This window comes from Chanos chanos, chromosome 10, assembly GCF_902362185.1.
Source record: "Chanos chanos chromosome 10, fChaCha1.1, whole genome shotgun sequence".
In the NCBI taxonomy this organism is placed as follows: domain Eukaryota; kingdom Metazoa; phylum Chordata; class Actinopteri; order Gonorynchiformes; family Chanidae; genus Chanos; species Chanos chanos.
The window spans coordinates 21,451,006-21,474,700 of record NC_044504.1 but is presented as its reverse complement, the minus strand read 5'-3'; the positions used below and the strand labels follow the sequence as shown (position 1 = coordinate 21,474,700).

The 23,695-nt window shown below is 39.4% G+C and overlaps 3 protein-coding genes across 3 annotated transcripts; all 3 read left to right on the top strand.

Annotated features, from left to right (window-relative positions):
- The first annotated feature begins 5,317 nt into the window (after positions 1-5,317).
- On the top strand, positions 5,318-10,213 carry LOC115823427 (solute carrier family 22 member 7-like). Its single transcript, XM_030787477.1, has 10 exons — positions 5,318-5,701; positions 6,152-6,255; positions 6,371-6,525; positions 6,717-6,885; positions 7,248-7,371; positions 7,546-7,655; positions 7,990-8,204; positions 8,304-8,412; positions 9,611-9,817; positions 10,093-10,213. Exons 1-10 carry the CDS (start codon positions 5,318-5,320, stop codon positions 10,211-10,213), a joined length of 1,698 nt encoding a protein of 565 aa, XP_030643337.1.
- A 1,672-nt stretch (positions 10,214-11,885) lies between these two features.
- On the top strand, positions 11,886-16,004 carry slc22a7b.1 (solute carrier family 22 member 7b, tandem duplicate 1). The gene is made up of 9 exons (XM_030787476.1): positions 11,886-12,269; positions 12,506-12,609; positions 13,096-13,250; positions 13,622-13,790; positions 13,913-14,036; positions 14,516-14,628; positions 15,003-15,217; positions 15,438-15,546; positions 15,719-16,004. Exons 1-9 carry the CDS (start codon positions 11,886-11,888, stop codon positions 16,002-16,004), a joined length of 1,659 nt encoding a protein of 552 aa, XP_030643336.1.
- Positions 16,005-17,482: 1,478 nt separating this feature from the next.
- LOC115823425 (solute carrier family 22 member 7-like) lies at positions 17,483-23,518 on the top strand. The gene is made up of 10 exons (XM_030787475.1): positions 17,483-17,869; positions 18,020-18,123; positions 18,304-18,458; positions 18,603-18,771; positions 19,160-19,283; positions 19,439-19,548; positions 19,944-20,158; positions 20,449-20,557; positions 20,992-21,198; positions 23,440-23,518. Exons 1-10 carry the CDS (start codon positions 17,489-17,491, stop codon positions 23,516-23,518), a joined length of 1,653 nt encoding a protein of 550 aa, XP_030643335.1. The 5' UTR covers positions 17,483-17,488.
- The last annotated feature ends 177 nt before the right edge of the window (positions 23,519-23,695 follow it).

Below are 23,695 nucleotides of genomic sequence, written 5' to 3'. Positions count from 1 at the left end.
CTGATGTAACTATCTCAGGTGTTTGATGGAGCTAAACCAAGTCTTGTACTTCTTTACTTTTTCTTTTGTTTGTTTTGCTCAGTAAGGCTGAGTAAGTTACTTTCAGTCAAATAATTAAATTTACAGAGCTAAATTCACAGAATAATTACAAGCTAGTTTTCTAACAGTCATTTTTGTTCAAGTTTCAACATTTTGCAAGCAAAACCATTTTCTTGCTAGTCAAGAGTGTAGATTGAAAATGTATTGAAATGTACTGAAGCAAAGATGATGTCTCTGCATTGACTGTCAATGCATATATCTTTTGTGCTCTCTGCAGAAAGAGCTCCATCTGCAACTCTTCAAAGGAGCAAAGTGATGTTCCACTGAAGACTCCACCCAGTGCTGATCCTGGACCTTAAAGGACCCTGAGTCACACTGCATGAACTCCTGCCACCTATAGGGAGTAAACATCTCCAATAGCTGATGTTGTCAGCTTTCTGGCCACTCCCCTTACAGCTATGACTCCACCCATACTCAAAGACATTCCCATCAGTACAGTACCCATTCCGGTGGCTAAGTAAAAACATATACCCAGATCAGAAATGGCTTCATATTTGGACAAGAACTATGAGCTGACAAACCTCTGCCAACTTAAGGAGCTTGTCAGGGATAATAAGACCTGTAAATCTCCTTTTAAAAATTCCATGATGACAGAAGTCATAAATTTTCAGAGAGAAATGTTGGTATCTCACCCACATACTCCTACTTAACAGATGGTAAAGTTATGCCTTAGCATTTGTGTATTTATGAATGTAGGCAGTCACGTGCCATTTTCTGCAGAAGACTGTGAAAAGACTCCCTTTTTTAAAACCATCTCTTCAGAATGACTTCCAAATAGTGGTCTAAAAAATTCACATGTAAAATAAATTTGAAGAACTAGGTTCTCATTAGAATGATGATCTGAGGGTTAAAATGTATGGTTTAAAATCAACCAGCCACTTTTTTTATGTGGAAACAGGGAACATTAAAAAGGGAGTACTTGAGATCATCACCAACAAAAAAGTGAGAAAGGATCAATGGTAAACCAATCTCCTTTGACTCTTCAGCTTTGGAATGCCCAATTATGTAATAGTTTTCCTCTTATATGGCTGTCATTTCAGTTGTGGTGAATTAGGCTAGCACAGACTTCTTCCCACCCATACGATGCCACTCACCAATTTTTCCACGCTATAAACTGCATAATGTCGACAAACTTTGCGAAAACTGATGTATGTGCAACAACTAGAGCGGAAACACAATCCCCTGACTTTCTATGACCAGTGATATACTGTGAGTTGGAGACTGACTGTGGTGTACACACATGCCTTAGGTAACTTGGCAAACTATGTTCGCTTGGTCTCTCTAGAGCAGGGGTGGGCAAATCCAGTCCTGAAGGGCCTGTGTCCTGCCGGTTTTTGTTTTCACCTCTTAGCTACCTGTTGATTTTCACTTTGACAACAGGTGTGCATGCTCTTCAGCCAATCAGAGACTGTATTTAGTTGGTTGACAAGAAAAACAGCAGGACCATGGCCCTCCAGGACCGGATTCGCCCACCCCTGCTCTAGAGTGTCACAGCTGAGGTTCAAACCCTGAATCTCAGATGTAGGGCCTACCCTCTGCACTTTTAAACAGCACTTTGTCTGTTTTTTTTAAACGAGGAAATATGAATGGGCCATCTCAGATTTCACTGTTGTCTTAATACATTTTTTATATGACTGATTCTGCTGTGTAGAAGTACAACAGTACTTGCTTGTAACAAAATGCTACCATAAGCGAATATTAACATCGTGACATGATACAGATCTAAACTCTTCATCTCAGGAGTGAGCTCTTAGCTGTTTATCAATGATTTCAGGTCTGATTGGTAATGGGTTTGTGTCGTTTTACTATCCACTCAGTTTCTTCAGTTTCATCTTCAGAAAATTAAGAAAGTATTACTTCGTTTAAAAAGCTTAAGCTTTTCATGGAAAAATTACTTGATTAAAGTCTTTGACTCCAGAATTGTTTATTGTGTCCTTTTCTTCAGCTGGTCCAATTTGATTTGCTTGCAAAGTTTACTCTTTAATTACTCCAGAATGTTTCACTGCTGAAAACCACTTATATCAGCCAGCAGGATGCACCAAATCCCAATATGGTTAGTTTAAATGAAGAAAATAATAATACAAGAATGTCAAGCACTTTCACTGTTTTCTAATGGTTTATAAATCTCTGAATGATTCATGTATCATTCATGGATCTGTAGGCAGTGTGACTGTGATTGTCTGTATGAACTATCAGGGCTCTTTATTCCTGTTAAGAAACCTGAACTCTCCTCCTCTGATGGCAGGCTCCCTCAGGTCGGTACTGAGAGATTAAAAAAAAAAGAAAAAAGAATCCTTATACAATTCTATATCTCTTTAAATTGTCAGCTTTTAAATGCATCAGTACATAGTAAATACTTTTCGAGCTGCCTAAGACATTCAAGACAAGACAATCAAGACATAAAAACAACAACAGCAGCAAAAACAACAAAAGCTCTCCATGTCCTCTTCCAGCCTCTGTGTAGATGCATATTTGACTGAGCAGTGGTATAATTTCTGAAGTTCACAGTTGGTAGGAACAGTATATCTGAAGGTTTTATGTGTTTAAAGGCAGATTTTTTAAAGATGTTTCATGTTATATATTGATTTTGTATTGCTCTCCCCCACCTGTATATCAGCTGAACCCTGAGCCAGGTCGACCTGGAAGAGGCAGACTGACCAAGATTTGGAGACCACATTTCTATTAGTTTCTATCGTCACATAGATTTATGTTGTCATAAGCACTGATTTCAGTGTTGTTGTGTATCTTCATGTTGTGTATTTTCATTTGATAAGGCTTTAATTAATCTGAACTAATTAAAATCAAACAGATGCACAGAGCTCCGAATCTTTCATTGATCTGATTTTTACATCTGTGGTTTTCTATTACCTTAAAAACTAGCATTTTCCAGTAGCATTATTTGATCCTTAAGTCCCTTTTTTTGAGTCAATAATGTGTCCGATGAACATAGCTGGTAACACATGAAATATGGAAGGGGGGGCGGGGGCACCTTGTGACCTCTCTTTAGAGCAAACTGTACACTTAAACATTAATATTTATCAAAATACACTGCGAGTTTCTTCGTTACTAAGCAATGAAACTAACAGCTGTGAGGCCTGGACAAGACACCTTGCTCACAAAGTTACAATAGCTACCTCGGGCTTCCAGTGGGGAGACTTGAGGTCAACCTATACCCACCCCCTCCCCTCCCCATCTTGTACTTTTGAGTGGGAGACCTTCCGAAGCAGTAGCCTGCCTAGCTCACAAACTAGAATGAGGGCATCCACTTCCCTTACATGGTTTGTTAGCTGAGACCTTTGTCTATAAATATATCCATTTCAAATTAATGTAGTATTTAAAAAAAAATTAGAAGACATGTTTTGTGCCTTATTTCAAGAATCAGTGACTTCTGTTCATAACGACACTTAAAATGCATCTTACAGCCCACCATCTCTGCCGTGCTTGATACACTTATTAATTTAGCCAAAAAGTATGTGCACGGCATTTCCCCATCAGCTGCTAGCTCGTCTAGCCAATTGTACTATAAATCGATTAGATAAGCGATACCATTGCTATTTCATTTCCGACTACACGTGTAAACGATGCTGTTCGAAACTCTAAAGAGTATTTTTAACGGATAGTTCCGAGTTTGATTGTTCCGATGGTCATTTTCGTTTACGGTAATGTTGGTCATTCAGACTGATACGTCTCCTGTAAAGATACTCCACGTGTTGTACTCATTCTATGTTTCACGCCCGTTCCATGCGTATTCCGAGATGCGGTTTGTCCACGCAATAGTCGGCACTTTACCGTAAAGTGCGGTATAAATGCACATTTAAATTGTTCAGAATGATACTGTCTCAGTACTTTTCCAAACCACGGCCACGCTGCTGTTACCCAAGAGAGGCTGCAAAACCTCCCACTTATAAGTGTCCTCAGGAAGCATTAACAACTTGATCAATAGCGGAGCTGACGTCCCCGTCATATCGTAATAAATTTGACTGGCCTTGCTTCGCGTCAGCTAGTCCATGAAGAAGAGCTTAGTCACAGAAAAGGAATCGAATTGGCAACAGCTGAATGGCAGAACTGCTAACGAGGGTAAGATCCAGCGGATGTGGGGTAGCGAACAAATGATGGTTGTATAAGGAACGGCAATGTGGTCCTTTTATTTTATTTTATTTTAAATTTTAAAACTGTATAACGTAATATTTATTGCCTGAGGTTCGAAATTAACAATTGAAAACTATTTTCTATGTGAAGTGCCCCAATTTGCCTGTGATGTTACCCCAAAAGGCCACACAGTGGTAAAGTCTTCAAATTACACGTGAGCTAGACAAGAGATGGACAAAAATGGACGCGAACTATTTTTATATGCAATGCAAGCCCTTGTCAGCCTCAGTCTGGTGATATAGTAACGAGTTCCGGACTAGCAATCACTGGGACAGTGATGTTTATTACAAAACGTAACAGTATTTAGTAAGGCATAGAGGTCTCTAGTACATCCATCTTTTGATGCGAATAACCAAATACATAGCTTATCATTTAAATTCTGGTGAAAATGATCAAATTTGGTATCCATTTCTAAGGTTTTGTTTTAACTGAAAATATTATATTTGTTAAATATGTTTAACTTTTAGGGGCATCCCACTGATTCTGTCTGATCTGACCTGATGAAGTGACAGCGCATTTTTCTGATGTGTCACATCCGTTTTTTGTTTTTTTTAATCTCTTTGTCACCCCCCATCTCCTCCTCTTTCTTTCTTTCTCTTTCTCTCTCTCTCTCTCTCTCTCTCTCTCACCTCTATCCTTTTTGGCTCTTTGTATCTCCACAGTGTGCAGTTGTTTGAGAGTCAGCATCTGTCCTCAGGACCAAAGGATTAAACATCAGCAAGCCTATTTTGACATGGGAACTGCACATCTCACAGTGTGATGTCCACAACTCCATTCTGATTAGTTGGTTCCACCGTGTGCCCCATGGTCCACTCCAGTTCTCTGGGATCTCAGATTTATGGTGATAGAATCTAAGTAGAACTGGGATAATTAGTTAAGTTACCTCCAAGAGTTCTTCAGCCTGATATTTAAACTTAGTGTACAATAGTTAGAGAGTATATGTTTCAGTTAACTTTAGAGTACATAGATACAAGTCAGATAGTATTACCTCTCCACTACACACATATACACACACAAAGACATATGTGCACACACACCAGGGAGTGTGAAGTCTTGTCCTCTTGACATCATGAAGTTTGACAGTGTTCTCTCACAAATCAATGGTTTTGGGAAGTATCAAATTATGATAGTTCTAATACAGAGCATTTCTCGTGTTACCTTGCCATGCCATTTCCTCCTGAACAACTTCATAGCAGCCATACCATCTCACCACTGTGACATCAGCTCTCTGGATGGGGATGATGGTCTCTATGTGAATCTCAGTCACGCAGAGAAGTTGACTGTTACTATTCCATTAATGGAGGATGGGAAACGTAGTTCTTGTCAGATGTTCTCAGAGCCCCAATTTCACCTCCTCCTGAACTCCTCCAGCTCTGCTGGACTCTCCGCAGTCCAGTGCGAGGATGGATGGGTTTATGACAACAGCACTTTCACCAGTACATTAGCCACTCAGGTAAAAACCTTGTACCCTGTTTTGCTTAAATTGCTAAAATCTTAAATAAAATAAAATAGAACTGTAGATGAATGCCTTACAGAGTCTCTAGCAAAACTGACATTCATCCTGTAAATTAAGAGAGCAAGCTCACAATGAAGGAAGCAATGAAGAGAATTAGGGAAGGCCACAGTCAGTGCAGACTTTTGTTCTCATCCTACAGAATCACACATCAAGAGGAGCCTCTGAATATTAACCTCAGGGCCAGCACACCCTCTTCTCTTTCTAGTGAATCAACACTTTCTATTTAATAAAAGAACAAGGAGGGGTTACAGTTGATGCTGGCAACATGACATTTGTTTACAGCTAAATATTCAGAAGTTATTCTGGTTGTAGCAACCACCAACATTTGTAAAACATGTGGTTATGTCTCTTATTGTGGTCTTTCCTCTCTCTGTCCCTCTCTTGCAGTGGGATCTGGTCTGTGACAGGACTGGACTGGGCAGAGCCACTGCCACCATCTTCTTCATAGGAGTGATGATAGGAGCTCCATTGTTTGGCCTCCTGAGTGACAGGTCAGATTCAAATATAAACTATTTTGTGCTCTTTAACAGCTAAAGGCACCATTGATTTGATATCTGTCTCACGCCTTTGTGTGTGTGTGTGTGTGTGTGATTTGTCCCTTTGTAGGTTTGGGCGGAAACCCATGTTAATGTTAGCCTACATATCCACCATAATGTTCAGTGTGGCCAGCGCTCTTTCGTCATCCTACATCATTTTCCTCGTCATGCGCTTTTGCACTGGATTTGCTATCACTGGCATCAGCATCATCTCCATTGTTCTCAGTAAGTGAGTCTGGTCTCTCTGTTTTCTTTATGTTTCTGTTCTCCTCTCTTCCTCTCATTTTGGATGTAGTAACTTCTTCTCAAACAGACAGCTTCTAATTCTAAGATTCTAAGTCAACATTCTGAAGACACGAATTCATCATATACTGTACTATGTGCATTAAGTGATACATGGTGTTTTTAACTGACAGGTGTGGAATGGTTTGACATTGAGCACCGCACATTTGCTGGAGTGATCGTCAGTCTTGATTGGACAATAGGAAACCTGTTACTTGTTGGCATAGCATTCCTTGTGAAAGAATGGCATTGGCTAGTCCTAGCAGTCACCTCCCCATTGCTGCTGTCAATCATTTTGTGGTGGTGAGTTTCATCATCTTCCTTCCTTCTTCTCTTCCTACTTTCGCTCAGTCAGCTTTTGTCTGTCCCTTTCATTATTCTCCCTTTCCTGCAGTGTCTTATCAACCAACCCAGTATTTAAACAACAAACCCATCGCTAGCTAAGATATAATTAAGTGTCATCCAACTAATTCATTAAGTAAATAGATGAGTCATTACCTATCCTGATTTTATAAATTGTTGACTAGTCACTTTATTTGTTAGGGCATCTTATTGTTATTGGTAATGCAGAATGTTTTGACTGCTGTACAACTTCCTCGTGGTAGTCTATTTAAAGCACTTGTGAATGAATCCCTTGCTTTTCTGTTGTGTTTGTATTCTGATAGGTGGCTTCCTGAGTCAGCCCGTTGGCTAGTTGCCAATGGACGGCCTTCTGAGGCCCACATGTACTTGCAGAGATGTGCTGAAATGAACCAATGCACCAACGCCATGGCTGACATTACTGTAGAGGTGGCACAATATTATCCCATCACCTTTTCACTGTGCAAACTCTAAATTACAACTAAAAGTGCATTTTATACTTATATTCAATCAATACTGCTTTGTGCTCACTCTGCCCAAGGTATATTCATCTTATTTGTGTGCGTGTGTGTATGTGTGTGGGTGCATGTTTGTAATTCACAGACATTGGCTAGTTCAGTGACCATTGTGAAGGAGGACAGGAAGTACACGGTTCTGGATCTGATCCGAACTCCAAACATCCGTAAACTGGCGATTTGTACAGGCATTGTTTGGTGAGGAAATAGTTTGCTGAACATAGATGGACATCTCATTTTTATTTACCTTTATAATTCACTGGTGGAGCCAGATATAGTCAGTGGAAGGTATACTGAACAGATTTTCTAAATTTTCTAGTTTAAATTAAAGTAGATAATGGACAAAAGAGAAAATTCTAAATTATAAATCATTCAGCAACTTCAATTCTATTTTGTTCCTGGAAGCACAGGGGAAAACATGCTTGACCTCTTTTTTTTAGTTTAAACTGAACCAAATACAGATTAACCATTTAAAACCTTGTAAGGTTACTGCAACTGAAAGTCTATTTCCCTGCTCTGTCACCCCCTACAGGTTTGGAGTAGCCTTTACATATTATGGCATAAGTCTCAACATAACAGGATTTGGCCTGAACATCTACCTCACTCAGTTCATTTATGCCTTGATAGAAGTTCCTGGAAAAGTGGGTGTCTACTACTTTCTTAGTAAGGTTGGCAGAAAGCCAGGGCAGATCTGGACCCTCCTGCTGACTGGAGTCTGTCTCATTATCAATATGGTTGTCCCACAGGGTAGGACCAATACTGAACTACTAATTCCGTTTTGTTTGTTTATGGTGTTGTAGGGACCAAAATATGTTTTGTTTTTTTTGTATTTCTCCTCCTCCTTAGTTTTCTGGGTGCTCCACACAGTGGTAGCTGTTTTGGGTAAAGGCCTGTCTGAAGCAGCATTTACCATCATGTTCCTGTACACTACTGAGCTCTACCCTACAGTGGTCAGGTAAGGTTAAAGGCGCACTGCAGGCCACTCAACTGTCATCTCACCTCATTTCAGGCACACCGTAGAAACAGCTTCTCTGACTCATTCTCCCTCTCAACAAAAACCGCCTCACCTGAAACATGTCTAGCCAAAGAGTGAAAGCTGAATAGACAGATCAATGAAGCTTGTGCTCCATTTTTTAAGTCAGAGAACATATTTCATTGAATGTGTCTATCTTTGGATTTTATATTTGACTTACTGTTCTGGAAATGATTTTATGAGTGACTTTTTTTTCTCACACGTCAAGAAAAATTAACATGATTTTCTTGTGACCGAATGTCAAAGGTTTTACTGACGTGAACTGTACATGATGCTCTACTGACCGCTGCAGAGATGTGGTTGTTGACACTTTTTAGTTCCAAACCGAATTTAATGCAACCTGACTGTAGTAATGTTCCTGAAAACCTCAGTGAAATGAAAGTGTTGTCAAGACCTCAGTTTGCTAATTCTGGATATTCTCTACAAATTTACGACAGTTAAGATTATAGAGACTTGATATTCAGCTTTAAAGGTTTAAACAGTCTCAATCTTAACATTTCTTTTCATGTTGTTCTCAGAACTGCACAATGGTTTTACCAAATTCCATGATTGCATTATTTATGCCTCAGCAACCTCTAGTGGTTAACCCTAGAAAAACAGTTAGTCCTCTTGGAAATGTATGACAACAAAGCACTTAAATGGATGCAAAATAGCAAAACGTGGGGGGTGAAATTCGCAAGGTGTTTCGCTGTGTGGAAGCCTAGTGTAAAAGTACATTTATAAAAAGCAAGCAAAGCAGATGTGCTGTTTGCCATGATATTTTCCCCACCAAGATGATCCCAACTTTCTCAACGTAACATTCGGTTCCCAAACCTGTGGAAATGTGGGCTGGTTCTCAAAAGGCATCGAGGCAGAACTGGCTTCACGCTGGCACCAGGGCCGTCCTAATGGAAAAGAACTATTAGTCAGGGTTCCACTATATCAGCTCCCCATTTTTTCTTGTCATGCATATTTGCATCTGACCATGTTCTGGTGCCTCATTAAAGGTTAGTGGAATGCTCAATGGACTCGCACTCTATTAGAGTGTATGTCACACTTAATGACGGACTGGAAATGTTACCAACTTGCGGTTCCTATCTTGCACTGCACCAACCAAATGCACCTGTGTTTTACTTTTCAGGCAGAATGGGATTGGCTACACATCATTTATTGCTCGACTGGGTGTGTCGGTTGCCCCTCTGATTATCCTGTTGGAACATACGTGGAAGCTCCTTCCAAATGTGGTTTTCAGTTCTGTGGCCATCTTTGCTGGGCTAGTTGCCTGTCTCCTGCCAGAGACAAGAAATATCCAATTGCCTGAATTTATCGAAGACATTGAGAACAACAGGTACGGAAAATGTTACTTAAAGTGATTTGTGTTGTCGTATGCATTTTGAAAGTGGTAAGTATTTACTTTACCGTGTCCATGAGAGCTTAAAAGTAATCCTGGGGAGGGGGGGCGATCAGAAGCAGTTGTGTAACCTGAAGACTTGATTTGAAAAGTGGGATGCACTTAAAAAAAAACTGAAATCAGATGGAACAGTCAAACAAACAGAATCAAACATGTAAATAGAGTGTGGTATCCTCAAGAATTTACCATCTAAGTTTTGAATATGACTGAAGTGAGAGGAAACATCTGAAAAACTACAAAGACCTGTTGGATAACAGTGCCCTCTATCACCTCCTATTCCTTATGAATCTTTGGCTACAAATGGGCTCATTGGTAGAGAGTGAGAAGATCTGAAGGTAAAAAAAATGTTGAGGGTGGAAGTGCCTTCTGAGTAGGAGAATTGGGTAAAAATGGCAGCAAAATTTAAGAATTTTCCAAACAAGAAACTTGGATTAAGGATAATTACTTTGTGCTCTGTGTTGTCTTTCAGGAACTCTGCTTCATCTCCCAAAAGTGACACTCTACTAAAGCCACATACCATCCAGCAACAGACTTCACTGACAACATCTGAGATAAGTCAGTCATCTGACTGTTAATAAGAAAACACACAGAAAGTGGTCTCAGACGACAGTATTTTAAGACAATGACTTTTTTTTTTATATAGTTTTCCATAGTTTTGGCAAATCTTCAGGTTTTACGACATAACAGAAAAAGTTAAACATGATACAAACCTGCCCATGGGACCTCTCTAAATGAGCCACGCTTCTGTTGCTCTGTAAAGGGCTATCACACACCAAATGTATAGAAAATATCATGCATTTTCTCTTCAGTGTAATAAATTTTAATGTTTTGTAGTGTAGGTTCCTCTACTCACATATTACACAGAAAACACTCAGGAATGCTGCTGTCTTTTCTTGCACTGATGTTCCAAGAGCCCAAGGGTGATCAAAGATCTCTCCTTTTACTGTGAATTTTCATTTATTTTCAAAGGCATTGTGTTTAATCTTTTTTATGTTTTAGATGGGGCCACGTATATTTAGAACAAGTCTGTGTTACAGCAGTGACATTAAATTTTGTCTTATGCACATACCTTAAAAGATTGGAGCCTATTCTTTATTCCAGATCATTAAAGAAGTCTGAAATGTATGCTAGTGGATTGTTGAAGTGTTTTACTCTATACTTTGTTTGCTTCATGTATAGGTTTTGCTTGATTTATATATATTCCTTTTTCAGTTTGAGACTGTTGAAGTTCTTTTCTGTTGTGCCTGTATAGCTTGACTAAGATGGACTTTTGGCCTTTGGGCACAGTCTTTGTTGTAAGACTCAAGAAAAACCCAACTGACTTTTCTATGAACTGCAATGGGTTGCAATTGCTACTGACTCATGTCTATAAAGTTTAACCACGAATCTAAAACATGTTTGACATGAGTCAAAAATCGTTCCTTTTTTTTCTTTTGGAGTTGATGTATGTTTTATTCTTTTATGTTTGTGATACATTTACAAATAAAGTTATTTTGAAGGCAAAGCCACTAGTCTTGGGTATCTATTTCTTGTAAATTATGTGATGAAGTTCTGTTTCTTGTTAATGCTGTACAAGATTTAGTAATGATTTACGTGCCATCCACCAATCTGGTGTGTATGTATGTGTGTGTGTGTGTTTGTGTGTGAGAGAGAGAGAGAGAGAGAGAAAGAGCGCAATACAATACCTAAAACCTCCCTGTTTATTCAATCATTTGTATAGGTGTATGGCCACAGTCTGTTCAGTCCAGTGTGCAATGCCTTATGTATGGTTTTCTTGCTCAGTTACTCTTTCTCTGTCTTTTTGTCACATGTCAATAAATGACACATCCAGTGAATGAATAGATGTGTTCTTATGTAAGGGTTAACTAATAGCCACTGCCCACATTAAAACTCACCTCTTCCACATCCTACAATGGCAACTTGAACTAAATTGTCATAGACAGACTATCCTTTGACTGTACAAAATTTGTCTTTAACTTCTTGAAGCTAATTCAGAGACTGAGGAATGAAGTTTGAGAATCTCTTGGCAGAAGTTGGGGGATTTGGACGTTACCAAATCACACTGATGGTCCTGCTGGTGATCCCTCGGGTCACTCTCCCATTTCATTTTCTCCTGAACAATTTCATAGCAGCCATACCATCTCACCACTGTGACATCAGCTCTCTGGATGGGGACGACGGCCTCTTTGGGAATCTAAGTCAGGAGGAGAAAATGACAGTTAGTGTTCCAGTATTGGAGGATGGGAAACATAGTTCTTGTCAGATGTTTTCAGAGCCCCAGTTTCACCTCCTGCTGAACTCCTCCAACTCGACAGGACTCCCTACAGTCGAGTGCCAGGATGGATGGGTTTATGACAACAGTACCTTCAAAAACACCTTGGCTATGCAGGTAATAGAAATTGTGTATTTGTGTGTGTTCATAATGTGTGTACATAATGTCTGTGTGCAATATATAATGGATAGTGTGTATGTGTGTTAAACACTTTTTTCATCTAATATTGTTCATTCTTTTTTGTCGTGAATCCCCCATGTTTTTTTCTTTCTTGCAAATAAACAACTTCTTGCTTCCGATATGTCCATGCTTAGCTGACACTAACTGCCATAACAACCATTTCTCTCCCTTAGTGGGATCTGGTCTGTCACCAAAAAGGAATGAATAAAGCTTCAGCCACCATCTTCTTTATTGGAGTCATGATTGGAGCAACCACATTTGGCAGCTTAAGTGACAGGTGGGATCACAAGTCATTTGACAGCAAGTCTGGGCATTTGCCTAATCTAGTTAACAAGTATTGAAAAAATTATGAAAATATTTTACCAAAGCACTCAGAACTGCAGTGTCATGGCCCTTCCAAAAATAAAGTTAAGGCAAGTATACTTGAGCGGCGATGGACTTGCGACCTGTCCAGGGTCTTTCCCCGCCTTTCGCCCAATGAGCGCTGGGATAGGCTCCAATACCCTCCGCAACCCTGATTAGGATAAGCAGCTTAGAAAATGAATGAATGAATGAATGAAGTATACTTGAGCCAAATTTTCATATCTTCTATGGCCAAATATGGCAGGTTCAAGCAAGCTACTCAAACCAAACTCTCCTACCTCAAGCCAGTATTTATACCCATAAAATATGTGAGCACAAGCTGGCTTTGTCTTTGAGATAAATTTGATTTTGTTTCTTTTGTGCCATAATTAATCCATTAGTCTACATGTCTGTGTTTCAGATATGGCAGAAAACGGATGCTGATGGTTTCCTACCTGATGGCCATTTGCTTTGGTGTGGCTAGCGCCCTCTCACACTCCTTCACCATGTTTGCAGTCATGAGGTTCTTCACGGGCTTTGGGATCACAGGCATCAGCATCATCTCTATTGTCCTTTGTGGGTACTCCTGGGTGTGCAATCACATCAGTGCATAGCTTAAATCACTTTGGTGCAAGGCTTTAAGACAGCTTGAGTTTAATGTTTTGCCCTAGAGATCTGAGGTTAGAAAAAGTAAATTGGGTAGCTAGAAATACCTAATTTATTTAGTCTGACTGGTTATTCTGTGCACAAGTGGCAAGAGGATGATGTAGTACATCCTTAAATCGATATTTGAATGATTATTTTGTCTTAATGAGTCATTAATTGTTATGAATTTAGCTTTAAGGCATGTATACATATGACTAACATTTAGCAAAATAAGTGTGGAAACAGTATAATGTCAGCATGAAAGTGGTGTTATTGTTACAAGAATTCTCCTTTGTTAACAGGTGTTGAGTGGGTAGACATCAAACACAGGACATTTGTTGGCGTAATAGTGAGTCTTGATTGGTCCATCTCCACAATGGTGTTGCCAGGTATTGCATACTTCATCAGAGACTGGAGATACCTAACCATTACCGTAACGTCTCCCTTGGTACTAGCTGCTATCACATGGCGGTGAGTAACATAAAAATGAAAAGAAATAAAGAAATAAATCTTAAAAAATCATATACTCTCACTAAACCCTTGACTAGCCACATAGACTTCACAGATATTCGAGCTGATCTACTCATTCACAGGTGGATTCCTGAGTCTGCCCGTTGGCTGCTAGCCAATGGGAGACTGGAAGAGGCCCATCACTACCTGAGCTGCTGTGCCTTGGCCAATCACAGAGAACACAACCTGAAAGACATCAGTACCCAAGTAAGATATTGTACCAAGGTATTGTACCAACTTTGTGTCACTTTGGATAAGAGCATCTGCTAAATGAATAAATATAAATGTAAATGTACAGTAAGAGTGTGACTATGGGAGCAGAGTATGGGAAGTTGCCCAGGCTAATTAGCCATAGAACTGAGCTGTTTATGAGTGAAAGATTCAAATTAAGTACATCGCACATTTTAGAGAAGTCCTAAAAACAGGATGATCAAAGATCAGTTTTTCATTACTCAATAAAAAAAACTACTTAAAAGCACAATAGAGAAACAAATGCATAAAATAACCAAGACTAATACCTAATTATCTGCTGCTCCATCAATACAGGGCATGTGTGATTTAGACAACGGACTCAGCTGGTGGAATTTCTGATAGCATTAAGACGTGACCTGTCTGCTCCCATGAGTAGCTTTCATTCTAATGCTGCCTGTTTCCTGATTTTTGCCTTTTGACAATTGATCACATAGACTCTGTCGACCGTCATTGTCAGTGAGGACAAGGGAAACCGGAAGTACTCGTACCTGGATCTAATCAGAACTCCTAAGTTGAGGAGACTTGCTTTGCTCACTGGAATCACTTGGTATGTGAGATCTTTTTCAAACACAGCTTCCCCCAAGTGCAGCTCCAAACAATACTGTGCACAGATTTAGTGCAAGCCATTTTCATAGAAATCATATGATTAGTCAGCATTTCATCATAATGCTGACTGAACAAAAATCAACAAAAAGATATACTCATGAATATGATGGGAAATTCATGTATGTTTTTGGAATACTCACACTTTTTGTACACAGCACCAACCAAGTGCTCAGAATCAAGCTCTTGAGTTATGCTTTGCAGGTTCATCCTCATATATTTCTTAAGCTACCATAAAAAATTCAAAGTAATTTTCCATTCTGTAAGTAACTACTCCACTCTCAGAAGAATCCAGAAATGCATTGTTATTGTCTCCAGGTACGGAGTTGCGTTCACATATTACGGCATCAGCTTGAACATCACTGGTTTTGGAATCAATCTCTACCTCACCCAGTTCATCTATGGCACCATCGAGTTGCCAGGAAAACTCATGATTTATGTTAGTCTCAACAAACTAGGCCGCAGGTATAGCCAGGCGGGAAGCATGATCCTTACCGGAGTCTGCATTGCCATCACCGTTGTCATTCCCAAAGGTATGTTCTGGACATGAAGGATGGGGATGATGAGGGGCCTGTTTTTGAGATGGTAGTAGCAGTTGGGGTTGTCTGGGTGTTATTTTATACAACAGGACGTTATTACTCTAATGCTTACATGCACTTGAGTACAAGTACTCATTCTGACTTTTGCTAAGACTGTATGAGGGTTGAATCCACAACAATCTTGTGTGTCGGTGAATAAACTGTTTTCTTTCAGACATGTGGTTGCCTCGTACTATTGTAGCAGTCCTGGGTAAAGGCTTTTCTGAGGCCTCTTTTACCGCTGTGTTCCTCTACACTACTGAGCTCTATCCCACTGTCTTACGGTGAGCACTATTCATATCTTTATTGATTATTTCTGTTCTTGATTATGGGTAGCTAAGGTTCATTTCTTGTCAGTACGGAATTCATTTGTGTTTGCCTGCTTAGCTATTCATATATACATACATACACACACACACACACACACACATATATATATGTGCTCTTTGCTTCCAGGCAGAATGGATTGGGCTACAGTTCCTCTGTTTCTCGTTTGGGCGTGGCAGTGGCCCCACTGGTGAGCCTGCTGGATGAAGTTTGGGTTGCTCTGCCACAGGTTTTGTTCTGTGCTGTTGCCATCACAGCTGGCTTTTTTGCCCTGCTTCTCCCTGAGACCCGCAATGTCAGGCTACCTGAGACCATCGATGACATTGAACAAACCAGGTATCCCAATGTAATGCTATTGTACCAGTTAACTAGGATTGCCACTGATTGTTCTGCAAAATTCAGAGTTGTTTCATAAAGGAAACACATTATTACATTTACACATTATTATTGAACATTGCGTAACTCAGCCTTGGTAAATTTCATTAATCCAGTTAAATTCAGTTTACTCTAAAAGTTACCAAGTATGAGTAATAGCTGATTCAATCAGTATTAAATTAGATAATTCAATAATCTTCTTTAAACTCACCTGTTCAATTTATTTGGCTTAGATTTGGACTTTACTCCCGTTTAATCAGATAATAAAATTTAGATTCTATGTCGTAAGTAACTCAGCTTTGCTCGTTTAATGAGGAAAACCAATTAAGTCTCATTAAACCAGATGCCTCAGTTAGTACTGTGAAACCAAACCACTGAAATTAGTCTCATTAACCACGAAGAGCACTGTCATCTCATTGAAGCTGTTAACATCATTTGCTCCTGTGGTTAAATTGATTTCTTTATTCCTGTTTTTCTTTATTAATCCCAAGTCTAGATAAGATGGTTTAGGCTCATATTCAGTAAAAAAACTTAATAAAGTTTCATTATACCCAGTATGATATGAATAGATAACTCACAACTAGATTATCATTGTTTAAATTATAGTTCCAATTGTGTATAGGTTGTAGTTTAAACCTAAAGACAATGATGAAAGATGATTTTAGTGCATTAGAGTTTAAACTAAGAGTTAAATCAAGTTAAAAACAGGTTAGAGAAATGCACTGTTATACTTGGAAACTATATTCATTTACCAACATTTCATTATTTTCTCAGGAAAAGGTCGATCTGCATGCCTGAGCATTTGTATGAGCTACAGAGAGAAGCTGTTCGTCCGAGCTGAGGCAATATGTGTGCTGGTATTACATAGTAAAATTTTAAAGTTGAATTGTTAGTGAAGAATCAACATGGAAATTTAAGGTGATGTTACAAAAATTCTAAATTTCTGTCTATTTTGTGAATTTATGATGTAATTATGATGTTTTGAGAACTTAGGAATTAAAGTGGAATTGTGATGTTTAAAATTGTTAGAGTGTATTGTTCAATTATTTCATAACAATTTTTCATTCAAAACATCTGTTAGTGAAATTGTGAATTTGATCTCTGTCCTATGAAATCTCACATTAATTAAACACCATTTCAAAATTTTCCTCTTTCTTTGTCAATGTTTTTTCTGACTCTGTGATTTGAATAAAAAGAAATTCTGCGATGACTAAAGTAGTTTAAATGGCAAGTCAAAGATTTACAGCAAAAATGTTTATCTAGTCCATTTCAGCAGACTCATTCAACTGCCAACCTTTGGAGCGTGGAAAAACTGAATTGTCATCCGGCTCCAATTATTTCACAGTTGGGAAGGGAAAGAGACAGAGGGAGGCCAGAGGACAACAAAGTACATAAGTCAGACACAGGGACAAGGAAAGAAAATAAGTCAAACGAGTGAGTGAGAAACAGACAAGAGAGAAGAAGAGAAGAGAAAGGAAGGATTTGGAAGAAAGTGAATTTGTTGACAGGATTTTGAGAGTAAATATGAAGTTTGAGGATCTCCTCTCAGAAATTAATGGCTTTGGAAGATTCCAGAAGACAGTCCTTTTTATCACATTTGTTGGCCGTTTCACCTTGCCGTGTCATTTCCTGCTCAACAACTATATTGCTGCCATACCCTCTCACCACTGTGACATCAGCTCTCTGGACGGGGATGATGGCCTCTTTGGGAATCTGAGCCTGGAGGAGAGATTGACTGTTAGTGTTCCAGTAATGGAGAGTGGGAAACTTAGTTCTTGTCAGATGTTCTCAGAACCCCAATTTCACCTCCTGGTGAACTCCAACTCTACTGGAGCCCCTACAGTCCAGTGCCAGAATGGATGGGTTTATGACAACACTACCTTCACCAGTACAATAGCCACTCAGGTAAAGAACTGCTCATTTCCTTGGAAAAAAAAGTAAACAAATAAACAACATGAAAACACAATTATATTTGGTTCAGTACATTCAGTACATGAGTCTTATCCTGGTTTTAGATTTATCTGACATCCAAAGCTGTCTGTCTCCTTGTCACAGTGGGATCTGGTGTGTGAGAATAGGGGACTGAACAAAGCCACCACAACCATATTCTTTGTCGGGGTGATGTTTGGTGCCATGATGTTTGGCAGTTTAAGTGATAGGTACATTATTCGTATGTGGTCTGCTGTCACTATGTGCCTTTGTTTTTGTTTTTTTTTACCCACCTACACAGCAAAATGTAAAGCTTAGTTTGATTAATAAATTGAGCATAAATAAATTCTGAAACCCTGAATGCATACATACCAGTTCACATACCTCTGTGGCTTCATGTGTTTTTACAGGTACGGGCGTAAGACAACGTTGTTGATCTCATACTTGACCGCGATGGTATTTGCAATGTCCAGTGCTTTTGCCTCATCTTTTATCATGTTTGCTGTTCTGAGGTTCTTCACTGGCTTCAGTATCACAGGGATTGTCATTGTCTCCAGTGTCCTAAGTGGGTCTCTCTCTCTCTCTCTCGTTCACTGCAATTGTTCACACAACCTCTCACCCCATCCCATCTCACTTTCTCTCTCTCTCTGCATGTATGCTTGTGCCTACGTGTGTGCATGTGTGTTTTCCTGACATTTTTTTTTTTCAGATGTGGAGTGGGTGGATATTGAACGTAGGAAGCTGGTTGGTGTGATTGACAGTCTGGGATGGTCATTTGGATACATGCTATTGCCCTGGATTGCATATGGAGTGAGAGACTGGAGATATCTGACCATTGCTGTCACTAGCCCACTTGCTATTGCCATAATCACATGGAGGTGAGGTCAAATGACTGCAATTAAAATTCATTTGGAGATTTTTTCATTCTAATAAGGGGCTGGAAGAGATTAATTCAAGTTTGATTTTTTTTTATTCTAAGTGAATTTTAGTGATATTTTAGCCAAAGCTGAAGTATAGAACCTCTCGTAGATTGCTCAAGGTTATGCTATTTTTTTTTACCTCATATTTTTAGCAAGAGTTTCACACCGGATTTCCAAATTTTTCAGTGGGAACACACTCTTTTGTCTCCAAAATGTATTGCAAAAATACCAGAATAGATTGCACTGCAGGATCATTGATGTGGATGTTAATATTCACATTTATGATATACATCTATATAAACATGAATGCATTCAGTAGAAGGAAAGGACTGTTCTACTCCTGTAGGTGGATCCCAGAGTCAGCAAGGTGGCTGATAGCCAGCGGTCAGCTGGACAAAGCTCATTATTTCCTGAAGCAATGTGCTAGCAAGAACCGGAGAGAGGGGGTCGCCTCCAAGATCAAACCAGAGGTCAGATTGGTTTAGACACTGGTCCTGTTGGTTCTCTGTAGGACTTTGAAGAATGCAATTCCTCAGTCTCTCTCTCTCCTTTTGCTTTATTTGTTTAAGCCCACCCCCCACCCCTCTCTCTCTCTCTCTCTCTCTCTCTCTCTCTCTCTCTCTAGACTCTCTCCTGTATTGTAATGACAGAGAAAGTCCAAAGGAAGTATTCGTATGTTGATTTGGTGAGAACCCCAAAGATGAGGAGGCTTGCAGCACTCACTGGCTTTACCTGGTATTGTGGAACACCAAAACACTTTTACCATTTAAACACAGAAGGTAGACATACTGGCAGTTATATCATTACAGAAAACTTCTCTCTTACGTAGTTGAAAGGAGCTGATGTGACTATCAATATTTAGAAATTTTTTAACTTCTTTTTGCTATATACAGTCATAGCCAAGGGATTTATTATGCTGTCCTATTATGCTTTGTTGCTGCTTTTAAAGCGTTTAGGCAAACTGCCAGTAACAATAGTCATTATGCTGTAATATTTTGTAATGTGATGATGAGTGAGTATAAGACCACAACCTAAGACAGTTTCTAGATCTGTATAATTAACAGTGCGTTAATTATAACATTTGCGATTACCATAACAACCCCAGCCCCCCTCCTTCCCCTCTCTTTCAGGTACGGTGTCGCCTCTACGTATTATGGTATCAGCTTTAACATTGCTGGTTTTGGATTAGACCTTTACCTGAATCAATTTTTGTACGGATTTATCGAGTTTCCGGCAAAAATTTGCCTCTATTTCTTGTTTGACAAAATGGGGCGTCGTCGAATACAGGTTGGGGCGCTGCTGTTTGCGGGGCTCAGTCTTGTCATTAACCTATTTATACCTAAAGGTGAGAAAAGAATTGTATGGTTTATCTATCTCTCTGTCTATACCCTCTCCTGATTTCTCCTGTCCTCCTTGCAGGATTGTCACAACATAGGTTTTTGATATCTGAACTGATTACTCAGAAACTCTCTGGTAGATTTGATTTAAGGCACATTTTGGGGCCCTTACATCCCATCCAAATATGGGAATAAAGTACTGTGCTCAGTGAAAAGTGTCAGTGCTCTGTTTTTCCATTTGAATAAATCATCCAGAGCCAATCAAATTTTGTAATCACTGCTTCTCTCATCCTATCAGATCAGTGGATAGTACGTACAGTTGTGTCAGTGTTGGGGAAAGGTTTCTCGTCTGCCTCCTTCACCACAGCTGTGCTCTACAGCTCTGAGCTCTATCCCACTGTCGTCAGGTGAGAAACCAGTACAAACCAGTTACACAAATTCTGGTGTGTGTGTGTGTGTGTGTGTGTGTGTGTGTGTGTGTGTTCGTATGGGGGAGGATGTTGAAGATTGAGGGTCAGTAATCATATTTTTTTGGTCGCGACAATTTTTCCTGCACCCTGCATGTTTTCAAGAAAAGAGACTGGTGAAGAAACAAATGAAAACTGTCTGAGCGGGTTAATGGCTAATTCCAAATACTAGACTTTTTCACAATCCAGACACAACTTTGTAACCAAACTGTTTTATGTAGCATGTTTTATGTAGCAACATGAAGAGTGCTAATGCTATAACCATGAAGGTTTTACATTACACTCCGTCACTCTGTGTGTTCTATAGATGTAAAATATGTATGACTGTATATGACTTTCAGTGGTCTTGTGATGTATGTAATTGCTTTTAACAGACAGAATGGGATGGGCTATAACTCATTCATGGCCCGCTTGGGCGTGGCCATAGCCCCTCTGATTCTCCTGTTGGAGGATATGTCCAATACCTTGCCTCAGGTGATCCTGGGCTCCATTGCTGTGGTGGCTGCATTGCTTGCCCGTCTGCTGCCTGAGACACAGGGGAGGTGTCTGCCTGAGACCATTGAAGACATTGAGGGAACTGGGTAAGAGTTGTTACACAACATTAGTAAGAATCAAACTTGTCACTATCAGTGTAACTGACCTAAAGGCCAGTTTTATCAAACACTACAGACCTTACCAGTAGAATAAGAGGCTTCACTACAATAGGACGTCAGTGTTTCTTGAATTCCCTTTGGTTTCAGAAAAAAATAAGTTCAATATGTCATTCAGTTCTTCACTGAAGAAGAAAGATTCAGTCTGATTTAGCAGATAACAGTATGAAAGTATAACTTCTTCACTGACACTTTTGTAGCCCCTGTCCATGAGTACTGTTTTTACCTGTGTCTGTCTGTAGTTCACTCTTTTGCTGTCTTCAACTTTTCTTGCACCTGTATCTGGTCTAATATTGATCTTAGCTGCATCACTCATGCCACAGTGAGCTCCTTAATGGCTACATGCTTGGATTGTATTTTGCCTCACTTGGAAGTCGCTTTGGATAAAAGCATCTGCTAAATGTGTAAACGTAAATGTGAAAGAATTTTTGAGTTAGAATATGATCCAGTAAGCTTCTTACTGAATCTTTACTTTGATTATTCCAAATATCTCTTCTGATTCATTACAATGTGAATAGACTTACTAAATCCACTTTAACCATTGGGATAAGATGCAGCTGGTGTTTTCTTATCAGGCTGAATTTCATCTCAGTGGCTGTAATGATCTTGTTGATTTACAGAAAACAGCTGGTTGGACCGCCAGTTCGGACAGACATAGAGAAAAAAATGGGAAATGAAAAATGTTAAGGACCTGTGCTTTGGATCACCAGCAGAATGCTGCACATGAACTCATCTTTTTACACTAGTACATTCACATAAAATACAGTTACATACAACTAAACAAACACTGATCTGAATTCTCAGGATGCGCCTGCCAGTATGTGTTTCTGACACTGAAGCAGAGATTTTGCCATCTGATGACTTAAAGAGAAGAATTTCCTCCAACCGCACCAGAGGGCGCTCAGTGAACTGTTCTTGGTGATAAATGAGAATGAATTCAGCAAAACACTTATTAGCTTTTCTGTTCAGTGAGATGTTTCTCAGTCTGGCACGTGGAGACCCACAGCTTGACCCATTTTAGGTCTGTGCTAAGCTCTCTGTGCTCTAACCCATCTACCTCAGCTAATGAATTGAGTTAGGTGTGTTAGAGCCAAGAGAGTTCTCAAATGGGGTTTAGGATTGGGTCTCCATGCACAGTGTAGGGAAACATCACACTTGCGCACTTTTTATTAAATTACGTGGAAAGTCTTCACTTTTATCACCAACTGTCAAACCAGAGACATGACATGACATTGTAGCATTCACCTTCCTCTTATGTTTGTATGAACTCAGCCAACCAGCTGGGTGTATTTCTAAACAAACAAGGAACAATACTGAGAAACATCTCTTGACCTTCTCCTTTTTGACTTATGAAATAGCCAGATGGTCTCTGTCTCTAAAAACAAATCATGAAATCCACAGTCACGTTAAATCCATTCATGTTTATATCAGACACATATTATCAATAATAGTGATTTTACACATTGTTTCACAATGCCTTCCAAGACACTCAAGACCACTTTAATAGTATAGCATAGTATATAAAAGATTGTGAGACGAATCAGACACCACTTAAAATTCAAACATTACTGTTACAAGAATACATTGGAATAGAATGAAGATTCTTTTTTTCTTGTTTTGACATTGGATTGTAATTAAATGTTGTTTTGAAATACTTTAATTAAAGGCATTTCCTGTATATTACATTGTGGCATTAAGAGTTAAATTGCTATTTTAGATGCAAAATTTAAGGTGGCACTGAATTTGTTACCATCACAAACTAAGAGGAGGCTGGATGCAAAGCAAACAGTTCTTTATTGAAATCTAAATCGTAATCGAAATCCTGGTCAATGAAGAGGCAAGGTCTGGTGCCCCATAAACTGGCTACTGGGGACTTGGCAGATCTGGGGGGTGTTCCAGAAAAGAGGGTTTAGTGAAAACTCTGAGTTAGTTAACTCAGAGCAACTAGTAAAGTTCCTAATAAAAGAGCCCTATGGCTTTGTTTTGACAGGAGAATGAAGCCAGAGGGCTCTTCTATTAGGAGATTTACTTTGTACTCTGAGTTGATTAACTCTGAGTTTTCACTAAACCCACTTTCTGGAACGCAACCCGATGTCAAAATCAGGAGTCAGCGAAGGTCAATACATTGGAGAGCTAAACAATCAGAACAGGGCTAAACAAAGAGCTAACAAGGAAAACTAGGAACAAGGACGAGCTCAGTACAGACAACAAATGCAAGACTTCACAAAAGTATGTGGGAAACACAGGGTAAATACACTCACAAAAAGCGGTAGCAAACTGAGGACAGCTGCACACAATAATTGGGGAGCAAGGTGGTTAGCCAATCAGATCCAGCTTGGCTCTGATTGGTCAGGAGACAGGAAGGTAGGGACAGAGATAGAGACATGACAGTTACTTTACCATTAGGTAACATAACACAAACAGTTTT